The 12,731-nt window shown below is 37.5% G+C and overlaps 1 protein-coding gene across 2 annotated transcripts in view; it reads left to right on the top strand.

Moving 5' to 3' along the window:
* Hgf (hepatocyte growth factor) overlaps positions 1–12,731 on the top strand; it is a 71,037-nt gene that overhangs the window by 21,425 nt on the left and 36,881 nt on the right. For both annotated transcript variants that reach the window (XM_021162278.3, XM_021162276.3), the window contains exons 6-7: positions 613–733; positions 2,128–2,246. In XM_021162278.3, coding sequence (XP_021017937.1) covers positions 613–733; positions 2,128–2,246 — 240 coding nt within the window. The remainder of the gene's footprint in view (positions 1–612; positions 734–2,127; positions 2,247–12,731) is intronic.

The raw sequence follows: 12,731 nt of genomic DNA, 5'->3' as shown, positions 1-12,731 counted from the left end.
AAGAGTGGGTGCGCGGAGTTCAGTAGCAGGTCATCTTCTCTCCTAAGGTAGGTAAGAATGTTAGCTTGCCCACCTACTCAGCATGAACGTTTACTAACAGAATGGAGATGTAATTATGGATATAAGTTTAAGTTGTAGCAGACCAATTGTCTGGTCTCTTAAGTATATCAATTCTTAATGGACTGTTATAATATATACTCAGTTGAAGTCATAAGATCTTGTATGTGTTCACATGGCAAGTTGACAGAAAAGTACTATTCTATTCATGATATAGACATTGAGATCTTTCACAGTAGTTCATGAGGGAACATTCTGTAATTGTCTATCTTATATGTCCAATTTTGATGTATTTTAAATAATTATCAGAAATTATGTAGCATTCTGTCCTTATGCTAAATTTGTATGGCACTAACTTAAACATATTTATATTACATGATATATTCCATAGGTATTACTTTATACTGCTATTTATGGGTATAAGATCCCAATTTTAAATTAGAATGGTATATACGGCTGTACGATTTTTAAAATAATTTATTGTCCTTTAAACAGAACAGTGGTCTTGCTTTTACTACCAGAAACAATTAACATAGCATACTTTAATTTTATTAGTTGAATGCATGACCTGCAATGGTGAAAGCTACAGAGGTCCCATGGATCACACAGAATCCGGCAAGACTTGTCAGCGCTGGGACCAGCAGACACCACACCGGCACAAGTTCTTGCCAGAAAGGTAACATCTCACCAGATCTTGCTCCCATAGATCTCTTTCTTTACAAACTGCTGTTCATTCTGTAACAAAGCACCATGGAAAATCTCTTTCTGTGCTTTCCTTATGGGACACAGACAGATAATGTGGAATTAGCCTTAGTATTCTGGCTTCTGCCATGACTGCTGGAGGCTTTGGGTTTGCAGACAATAATCTTGGGGTGATAGGATTTATGAGCAGATATTTGAGCACTGTAGCTTCACTTTTAATTGAGTTGCTGAAGTCAAGAAGATTTTGAACAAAACTAACAGTGAGGTGCAGATCAGAAGCAGTAGCAGAAGACTCCTCTTGTTTCCCATAGCAATAAACAGACCAAAACAAAACAAAACAAAACAAAACAAAACAAAACAAAACAAAACCAGTCTAATGTGGCTAATAAAGTAATTGCTATAATGATCGGCCAAGCCTTTCAGCAGATAGTATATTACTAAATACAACCAAATCACATCTTGCATCTTCCAGATACTTAAGTCCCATATCTAATACCTTAACCTCATTCATGCCCACAAAAAAAAAATGATAATACAAACAATCTGCTGTCTGCTTTAACTTCATGTATTTTTAAATTGCTAACAGAAACATTTATTTCATGTGAAAATTTTGAATTAGAAGAAGAAAAAATGGAATTGATTTTATAATAAAAAATTAAGATGAAAATAGAGTAGTCTATTTCCATCTTCCTTTGGAAATTGGTATAAATTGGTTTTTAAATATTTCCTCGTTTTGTTTGTTTCTTTTTTTTGGTTTTGTAAATAGAATTTAAATTCTTTTTCACGAATGCATGTCACTCCTTTTAAGTAAGAACAGAAAGGATATGGTAGCAATTAAATTCCAATCACCAGTTCAGGACGCTGCTAATTTAATGGGAGGTGAGATGTGGAGAAAGTGGTGTGATGGAGTTTGTCTCTGCTCTGGTGGAGGTGAGGGCATGACCTAGCGAGGCTCCATTTCCAACACTGAGCTGTCATTAGTAGCAGAGCTATTCAGTTTGAAGTTTAAGCCTGCCCTAGAAAAGAACCTGCTCTTTAATGAGCATTCTACACAAGGTCATGTTTATGGAATTTGTCTTTAATTGCACTCTGTGAAAACAGAGATGCAGTTGGTGATCCTAACTGGTAGACAGGTCTAATAACACGGACCTAACTTAGGAACAAAGATGACCCTATTGTATCATCTATGGAATGTGTAAGTTAAATTGGGCAGTTAGGGACTGGCAGGCCCTAAAATGGTAAAGGATGGAAACTTGTTCTTTTTCTAACTTTAGCATCCGAGCTAAATGGAAAACTATTCTGTGACTTGAGGGTCGTGTGGTGTTTCCAGGCAGATTTACGTGACACTTTTCTTGGTGTGGTTTGCAGATATCCCGACAAGGGCTTTGATGATAATTATTGCCGCAATCCTGATGGCAAGCCGAGGCCATGGTGCTACACTCTTGACCCTGACACCCCTTGGGAGTATTGTGCAATTAAAACGTGCGGTAAGTTAGAGGCAAATTTATTGCTTCCTTTTCCTCTAACAGGCTGGATCTAAGCAGTCTTTATTAGGGAGATAGGTTAACAACTATTTTATTTGGTATCTATCTTAGTATGCACATATAGCAGTTTTTTGAAAGGAATACATGTTCACAAGTGTACAGACAAAACCACATTTATATGAGTGATAATATGCTTGCAGTTTAATGATGACAAGAAATTAAAAGAAAAAACAAAAGTTCAAAGAGAGAGAAGATGACCAGGGAATATGTAAACTAGTACAAAGTTCTTATGTCTGTATCCGCTTCAGAATTTCCCACCTTCTCCTGGATCCTTTCTCTCCCAGTTGTCTCTGAGTTAGAGTTGATAGCAAACCTCTTTTGGACAAAGGCAGACCCTGCCGTGGGGAAAACTATGTCTCACTGAAGCTTCTCACAGGTGACCTTAAACTCTAGAGGGTGCTGTCTTCCCTCTAGCTAGTGTTGAATATGGCCTACATTTTGTTTCACCTTGCTGTACTCCTAAGCTCTGCTTCTGGATGCGGGCCCTTCGTTAAATGCTCATGACACAAGCTAAATATCTCATCTTCTTCCTTGTGATATCCCTTTAAATTTGTGAATGTTGTCCTCTCTCTTATATCCAATCCATGTTTTATCTTTTCTTCGGTGTTTTACTATGTAATAATAATTAGATAGAGACATGGTTTTACATTTTTCAGCTTTACGATCAGTAGAATTGCATACATTTATGAGGATGTAATGTAAATTGGCTTGCCAGTTTAAAGTTATGTATTGCTATAGAGATGTATAAGGAAATGATTTATATGAAATCATGTACCTGCACCCAGCATAACATAAAATTATGAGGTTCATGGGTAGATATTTGGATGTTTCCCTGTAGCAGCTTGATGAGTAATGTTTTCTAAATAAGGCTTACAACATTATTCAGAGTGCTGAACTGTCAGTGTAATTTTTAGACACACTAATGAAATATAGCCCCTGGGCAAGTCAGGAAGGCAATGAGAAAGGACATGGCATATGTGAAATGCTCACAGAATCTGGAAGCCTCTCAGCTGATACACAGTGTTCCAGCTAGATTGAATCGTCTGTTTTGTCCTTTAAAAATTCTAAGATGGCTCTTATGACAGCATTGCTCTGTAGAGACGGGATTAGTTCCACCCATTGACTTACTTAATCATATTCAACCTTCCATCTTTTCAGATCAGTTAGATACAATGCACCAATTGTTTCTCCTTTATTGTTTGTGATCTAGGCATTATTAAAATCTTTTCCTAGAACATGGACTAGTAAACACACATATGAGTGCCCAGAGAACCAACTCGTGATTGCACACTCACCCTGTATAAATACACTTTGACATGTACACTCATATACATACACATTCACCTTACGACTGGTACAGGTGTCCTGGCAAACCTGAGTGCCGCTGTCCTCAGTGGTTCTAATTCAAATCATAAGGGTATTTTAAAAGGAGTTTGGAATAAGAGATAAAGAATGTTACTGTCATTATTTTTCTTTCCTACTTGTTGGAACACAAGCACTTATCTAATACAACCTGAATTTTACTATAATGCATTGCCTTGACTTTTATAAATACTAGAGACACTGATAAAATATATTTGAGAGTACATTAAACATACCTGTGACATTATCAATATGGGTTGTTAATAATTGTTTTTCTCTAGGTATAATATAGGCACATAATGTATACATATGCACTTGTGTGTATCCTATAATCACAGGAAATTTAACAATTTGATATCAATATAAAGTTTTTTCAGAGCAATGTAATGAAGTGAGAAAGGAAAGACACTCCCACAAAAAGTACATGACTTACAGGCTATGAAGGAATAGAGTATAAATTAATGGAACAGGCTGTGAGGTGACAAATTGGGAAGGACGTGAGCAGTATTAAAGACATATAATGTAAAGTAGATATGTCACTTCATGAGGATCTAGAAACGGCAAGATGATACAGCGTAGTATCCCCAGGGTGTTATACAGTCGCTCCTGTGAAAGCTCTTTATCTAAGGTGAAGGATGGGGAATGGCTACATTCGAGGGGATTAATTTAAATCCACTCTTCTGTTTGATCTTGGGTAATGCCATTCATGACATTGGCTGTGAGGCAGTGTCAGCCAACAGACAGAACACAAGGCTCTAGCCCCTTTATGTGGGTTTGGATTTGCTGAGCAACTACTACGGGTCACACACTTCATTGTAGCAAAGGATAAAAAATGAGCCTGAGATGAACAAAATTCTACGAATACACTGAAATCTCAGAGCTTTAGTATGAGCTGCAAAGCATAGCCGACACTGTTTTGATAGAGAAATTTGTGACTTTCAGGATCATTATTTGAATGATATTTCCTTTTCTGATGAATGAACTTCAAATTAGTACCTGTCACTTCTTTTAAGCGTTGTTCTATAGTTAGCACGTCCCTGAAAGTGAAGGATGGGTGTTGCTCTCTGTCTGAAAACTTGTGCCTTGGTGCCCTACAGAAGGCTTCTTTACCTTCTTTCACACCATATTCTTCACAGAGGCATATCTCCATAAATGTCAGAAGTCCACAAACATTCCAGCTGTATACGTTTTGAGAGTCACACACATATGAAAATTTAAGATATTACAAACAGATAAGATTGCAAATCCTGGGCAGTGCCTGGATGGACTATCAAGTTATGCTTTCCTCTGGGGCAAGTTTATATTTTAAATGTTTGTTCTGTATATTAGTCATAAATACTAGGAGTAGAGATTAATCGTATCAGCTGCTGCATCAGTCGGTTGGTGCTTCTGAATCTCCCTTATGACAAGCATCCTTAAAAAGCTTCAATGATTGTTTAAGTCAATTTACAAACTTCTTGGAAGGAAAGCTGCTTCTACTCTGCCATTGGGATTCTCAATGTATCTCTGTGGATTATGTAAGTCAATGCTTTCTATATTAGAAATTAAAAGCATGTGAATTCATTAGAATTGGTGAAAACATTAGATAATAATACGGTTAATTTTAATAAGAAAATGTGTAATTTTCAGAAATAGAGAAATCTGTGTTATGTCTTTGTAAAGTAAAAATTCTTTTTTTTTTAATCACATTTCTTAGTGTCATCTTAAAAAGAGGCAGCTGTGCATGTTTGCTGTGCCTTCAATCTTTTGGGCACAAATGATCTTAGGGTACAATTGGGAAGATTGTTTTGTTTCTGTAGGCACCCGAGGAATGTCAGGTATACCTGAAAGCACTTTTTTCTTGTGTTAGATCATGGGATGTTGACTCGTTTCCTTACAGTGCATGGATTAGAATATATCTATTGCCTGTCACCATTGATTTCAATCTCTCGCTGCAGGTAACTTACCTATGTGGTGACTTCTACTCTTAAGATGTTCCTCTGAGTTTCTTCATTATTCTTGCAGTAGGCCCTGTACTATGATTTAAATACTTGTTTGCTTGTTATAATCATTTGTCTAGTTCATTATTCTAAAATCCTTGAATAATCCTAGCCCTGGAATTCTCCACATTTCCTGTTTGATGCCTCACCTAGAGCTGTCTGCCTAGTTGTCTGTGAATTTCTCCATTGGCCGTTTTGATACATCACTCTCCTCTTTAAGCCATAAAGTAATGTTGTTCATTATCTGTGTTTGGACGAATGGTTTTCTGAGTGGAGTTATCACTCTGTTCACTGTTGTCCTCTCCCATTTTCTTCTTCCCACTACAAAGCCAGTGATGCTTTCAAAATTCTGGTGACATTATTTCTGATCATTAAGCTGAGCTGTAATATACACACAGAGGTGGGTGAGGGTGGGGAAGAAGGAGAGAAGGAGGGAGGATAGGAGAGAGAGAGAGAGAGAGTAAATAAGTTGAATATTTTCTTTGATATTAAATGAAGACAAAGCCAAGCATCTTTAATTCTTCTCCCACATTTCTTATTAAATTATTTTACTTATTTACGTTCCAGCTACCTCCCTTCTCAGTTCCCCCCTCCCGGAGTTCTTCACCCCATCTTTCCTACCCTTTGCCTCTGAGAAGGTGCTGCCCCCTCACTCCCAACAGCAGCATCTGTTATCCTTGGGGCATCAAGTCTCTACAGGATTAGGCACATCCTTTCCTACTGAGGCCAGACAAGGACATGCTTTGCTAATTATATGCTGAGGGCCACAGAACAGCCCACGTATGCTCAATCTTTTGCTGGTAGTGTCATCACTGGGAGCACTGAGGGGTCCGGGTTAGTTAATACTGATGTTCTTCCTATGTGGATGCCATCCCCGTCACCTCCTTCAATCCTTCCCCTAACTCATCTATAGGGGCTCCAGATCTCAGTCCAATGGCTGGCTGTAAATATTTGCATCTGTCTTAGTCAACTGCTGGAAGAGCAGCTCAGAGACCAGCCATGTTAGGATCCTGTCTGAAAGCACAACATGGCATCAATAATAGTGTCAGGGTTTGGTGTCTGCCCATAGGATGGATCCTAAGTTGGGCTGGTCACTGGATGAGCTTTCCTTCATTCTCTCCTCCATTTTTTCCTTGCATTTCTTTTAGATGGGAACAAATTCTGGGTCAAAAAAATTTAAGGTAGATGGGTGGGCCCATCCTTCTACTGGAGACTCTGTCTATCTACTAGAGGTGGTCTCTTCAGGTTCCATCTCCCCAGCATTGGGCATTTTGGCTATGATCATCTCCTTTGAGTCCTGGGAACCTCTCACATCCCAGGTCTTTGATTTTCTAGAGGTTTCCCCATGGCTGCATGATTGCATTCATTCTCTGGGCCCTCTGGGCTTCTCAAGGAGCCCTATACCTTATCCTGCCCACTTTCTTCCCTCCCCTTTCCCACCAAGCCCCCTCCCTCCCTTTGCCTCCCATAATTATTTTCCTTCAACTTCTAGGTAGGAAGCATCCTCATTTGGGCCTTCCTTCTGGTTAAACTTCATATTGTTGGTCTGTGAGTTGTATTGTGAGTATTCTGTACCTTTTGGCTAATATCCACTTATCAGTGAGTGCATACCATGCATGTACTTTTGGGTCTGTTTTACCTTGCTTAGGATGATATTTTGTAGTTTCATCCATTTGCCTGCAGAATTCATGATGTCCTTGTTCTTAATAGCTGAATTGTATTCCTTTGTATAAATGAACCATATTTTCTGTATCCGTTCTACAGTTGAGGGATATCTGGGCTGTGTCCAGCTTCTGGTTATTATGCACAAGGCTGCTCTGAACATAATGGCACTAATATCCTTGTGTTAGGGTGGAACATCTTTTGAGTATATGCCCAGGAGTGGTATAGCTAGTCTTCAGGTAGAACTATTTCCAAATTTCTAAGGACCCTCAAGATTGATTTCCAGAGTGGTTGAAGCTATTTGCAATCCACCAGTTGTGGGAGTGTTCCTTTCTCTACATTCTCACCAACTTGTGCTATTACTTGAGCTTTTCATCTTAGCCATTTTGATTGGTGTAAGGTACAAAAGGGGTTGGTTTTATTTGCATTTTCTAGATAAGGATGTTGTTGAACATTTCTTAAGTGCTTCTCTACCATTTCTCTGTTGAGAATTCTCTGTTTTGCTCTGTATCTCAAATCTCAATTTTAAATTGGATAACTTGATTTTTGGAGTCTAACTTCTTGAGTTATATATATATATATATATATATATATATATATATATATATATATATATATACCCTCTGTTGGATGTGGGGTTAGTGCAGATTTTTTCCTAATCTGTAGGTTGCTAATTTGTCCTATTCTTGATCTTAGAACCTTAGCCATTGGAGTTCTGTTTAGGAAATCCTTGCTCTCCCCATTCCCCCTGTGCCAATGAGTTTGAGACACTTTTTCTCTTTCTCTTCTTTTAGATTCAGTGTATCTGGTTAAATGTTGATTTTTACAAGATGATAAATATGAATCAATTTGCACTCTTCAGGCCTCCATTTAGATTAGCACCATTTGTTGAAGATGCTTTCTTTTTTTCGACTCTATGGTTTTGGCTTCTTTGTCAAATATCAAGTGTTCATAGATGTGTAGGTTTATTTCTGTGTCTTCAGTTCTTTCCAAATGACTGAACTGTTTGTCTTTGTATCAATACCATGCAGCTTTTATCACTATTGATCTGTAGTTCAGCTTGGGTTCGGGGATGGTGCTTCCCCTAGAAGTTCTTTTATTTTTGAGAAACCTTTTCACTATCCTGGGTTGTTTTTCAATATGAAGTTGAGAATTATTCTTTTCATGCCTGTGAGGAATTGTGTTGGGATTTTGATGAGAATTGCCTTGACTCTATAGATTGCTTTTGGTAACATGGCCATATTTTCTGTTAATCCTACTGATCCATGAGCATGGAAGATATTAACATCTTTTTAGGTCTTCTTCAAATTCTTTCTTCATGAACTTTAAGTTCTTGTCATACAGATCTTTTACTTGCTTGGTTAGAATTAAACAAAAATATTTTGTATTATTCATGGGTATTGTGAAGGACGTTGTTTCCATAATTTCTGTCTCAGCCAGTTCATCATAAAGGAGGGCTACTGATTTTTTTTGAGTTAATTTTATATCTGCCACTTTGCTGAAGTTGTTTTTCAGCTGTAGGAGTTCTCTGGTGGAATTTTAAGTTTCTCTTATGCATACTATCATATTATTCACAAATAGTGATACTTTGATTTCTTCCTTTCCAATTTGTATCTCTTTGACCTCCTTTTGTTGTCTAATTGCTCTGTACATAATTTCAAGTAGTACATTGGAGAGAGAGAGAGAGAGAGAGAGAGAGAGAGAGAGAGAGAGAGAGAGAGAGAGAGAGAGAAGCCCTGTCCTGTTCCTGAATTAGTGGGATTGCTTCAATTTCTCTCCATTTAATTTGATGTTAGTTGTTGGTTTACTGTATACTAATTTTTTTATGGTTAGGTAAGTGCCATAATCTCTTCAAGACTTTTATTGTGAGGTGGTGTTGTATTTTGGCAAAGGGATTTTTGGCATCTAATGAGATGATCATGTGATTTTTGTCTTTGAGTTTGTTTTCATAGTGGATAATGTTGATAGATTTTTGTATATTAAAGTGTCCTTGAGATGAAGACTACTTGATTGTGGTGAGTGATGGTTTTGATGTGTTCATGGATTTGGTTTTTGAGAATTTTATTGAGTATTTTTTTCATCAATATTCATAAGTGAAATTGTTCTGAAGTTTTCTTTCTATGTTGGGTTTTTGTGTGGTTTAAGTATCAGAGTAATGTGGCTTTATAGAATGAATTAGGTAATGTTTCTTTTGTTTCTATTATGTGGAATACTTTGAGGAATATTGATATTAGCTCCTTTTTCACAGTCTGGTTGAATTCTAAACTAACATTATCTGGCCCTAGGCTTTTTTTTTTTTTTTTTTGGTTGGGAGGTTTTAATGACTACTTATATTCCCTTAGGGATTATTAGACTGTTTAGATAATTTACCTGATCTTGATTTAAATTTTGTATGTGGTATATGTCTAGAAAATCATCCATTTCTTCTAGAGTTTCCAGTTTTGTTGAACATAGGTTTTTGTAGTAAGATCTGATAACTTTTTGAATTTCTTCAATTTCTGTTGTTATGGTTACCTTTTCATTTCTGATTCTCTGTGCCCTTTAGTTAGTTTGGCTAAGGGTTTATCGATCTTGTTGATTTTCTAAAAAAAAAAAAATCAGCTCTTGGTTTTGTTGATTTTTGTTAATCATTTTGTTTGTTTTTAATTGATTGGTTTCAGCCCTGAGTTTGGTTATTTCCTGCTGTCTACTCCTCTCGGGTGTGTTTGCTTCCTTTTGTTCTAGAGCCTTCAGGTGTGCTGTTAAGTTGCTGGTATAGGATCTCTATAATTTCTTTATGAAGGCACTTAGTGCTATAAATTTTTCTGCTTTCATTGTGTCCTGTAAGTTCAGGTATGCTCTGCCTTCATTTTTATTGAATTCTAGAAAATCCTTAATCCTTTGCTTTATTTCTTTCCTGATCAAGTCATCATTGAGAAGAGAGTTATTTAATTTCCATGGGTATGTGGACTGTCTGTTGTTATTGTTGTTATTGAAGTCCTACCTTAGTCTGAGGTGGTCTGACAGAATGCATGGGATCATTTCAATATTCTTGTATCTATTGAAACTTGTTTTGTCTTTGATTATATGATCAATATTGGAGAAGCTTCCTTGGGGCGCTGAGAAGAAGGTATATTCTTTTGTTTTAGAGCAAAATGTCCTGTAGTTATCTGTTAAATCCATTTGGTTCACAACTTCTGTTAATTTCACTGTGTCTTTGTTTTGTTTCTGTTTCAATGACCTGTTTATTGGAAAGAGTGGGGTGTTGAAGTCCACCACTATTATTGTGTGAGCTTCAGTGTTTGTTTTGAACTTTAGTAAAGTTTCTTTTACAAGTATGGGTGACCTTGCCTTTGTGTTATAGATGTTCAGAAATGAGATTTCATTCTGACTGAATTTTTTTTGATAAGTCTGGATTGTCCCTCTTCATTTCTTTTGACTACTTTTGATTGAAAGTCTATTTAATTGAATATTAAAATGGTGACTCCATCTTGATTCTTGGGACCATTTGCTTGAAAATCATTTTTCTAGCCTTTTACTCTGAGGTAGTCCTGTCTTTGTTGCTGAAGTGTCTTTCTTGTATGCATGAAAATGTTGGAACCTATTTGCATATAAAGTCTGTTAGTCTGTGTCTTTTCATTGGGGAATTGAATCCATTAATGTTAAGAGATATTAAAGACCATTGATTCTTAGTTCCTGCTATTTTTGTTGTTAGAGGTGGTATTATGTATGTGTGATTCTCTTCATTTGGTTTTGCGTGTGTATGTGTGTGTGTGTGTGTGTGTATGAGATTATTAATTTCTTGTGTTTTCTTGGGTGTAGTTACCCTCCTTGTGTTGGACTTTTATTTCTAGTATCCTCTGTAGGGCAGAATTAGTAGAAAATGTGGTTTAAATTTAGTTTTGTCATGGAATATCTTGGTTTCTTCATCTTTGGTGATTGAGAGTTGTGTTGGGTATTGTAGCTATGTCTAGCATCTGTGCTGTCTTAGGGTCTGTATGATATTTGTCCAAGATCTTTCTGGCTTTTAATGTCTCTCTTAAGAAATCTGGTGTAATTTCGATAGGTCTGCCTTTATATGCTGCTTGTCATTTACCCCTTACTCCTTTTAATATTCTTTCTTTGTTTTATAATATTGCATGAGGATTTTCTTTGCTTTTTTCAATCTATTTGGTGTTCTGCAGGTTTCTTGTACATATATGATTGGCCATCTCTTTCTTTGGGTTAGGGAAGTTTTATTCTATGATTTTGTTGAAGATATTTTCTTCCCTTTGAACTGGGAATCTTTATACTCTTCTATTACTTAGGTTTGGCTTTTTCAGTGCCCTGAATTTTCTGCATGTTTTGGGCTAGGGAATTTTTATTCATTGTTTTTTCTTTGACCAATGTGCCAATATCTTCTATGCTATCTTCTATGCCTGGAATTCTCTTGTATTCTGTGGGTACTCCTTGCATCTGTAGCTCCTGATCTCTTTCCTAAGTTTTCCATCTCCAGGGTTGCCTCCATTTGTGATTTCCTTATTATTTCTATTTCCATTTTTATGTCTTGGACTGTTTTGTTCAGTTCCTTAACCTGTTAGATCATATTTTTCTTTATTTCTTTAAGTTATTTGTTTGTTTCCTTTTTAAGGGCTTCTACCTGTTTACTTGTATTTTCCTATATTTCTTTAAGGGAGTTATTTATATACTCCTTAAAGACCTCTATCATTTCCATGAGGTGAGATTTTAGGTCAAAAACTTATTCTTTGGGTATGTTAGTGTATCCAGGGCTTGATGTGGTAGGAGAACTGGGTTCTGTTCATGCCAAATTATATTTCATTTTGTTGCTTATGTTATTGTGCTTGCCATTTACCATCTGGTTATCTCTTGTGTTAACTGGCTTGGGTGTCTTGCACTGGAGCAGGCCTCCTTGCAGGCAGGTAGAGCTTTGTGACCTGAAGGTCAGACAGTGCTGCCTCTAGTTAGGGTAGGTGTCCTCTGCTGCGCCTTGTTAGAGCAGGTCTCCTGTGTCCCTTTGTATTTGTGCCCCTGGTTAGGGCCCAGCTCCTGGGAGACAGGCTGTCTTTGGGGTCTGGGAACAAGCAGGGTATCTGTGTTTCTGGTTATGGGTGACCTCTTAGGAGATAGGTAAGCTGTGGGGTTGGGGCAGGCAGGCATGCTGCTGATCTGCCATAGGTTTAGGTGGAGGTATAGATAGGAAAGATGGTGGAGTTCAGGCACAGCAGGATAGCTCCCAGGTTTGCTGGGCTCTGTGAGGTTTCCAGCCGGCATGGGTATTTAGGGCAGGGATCTCACCTGTTATGGCAGATCTTCTGGGAGACAGATAGGCTGTGGGGTCTTGTGGGGGCAGGAGGCCAGTCAATCTGCCATGGGTTCAGCTGAAATTGCAGACCAGAAGCCTCTTCAACATTTTTAATATCCTGAGTGACCTAATAACCCACTGGCT

Source organism: Mus caroli, unplaced genomic scaffold, assembly GCF_978045245.1.
Source record: "Mus caroli unplaced genomic scaffold, Mus_caroli_1 scaffold_4, whole genome shotgun sequence".
NCBI lineage: Eukaryota > Metazoa > Chordata > Mammalia > Rodentia > Muridae > Mus > Mus caroli.
The sequence above is the reverse complement of the archived record's forward strand: the minus strand, read 5'-3'. Positions and strand labels throughout refer to the sequence as shown.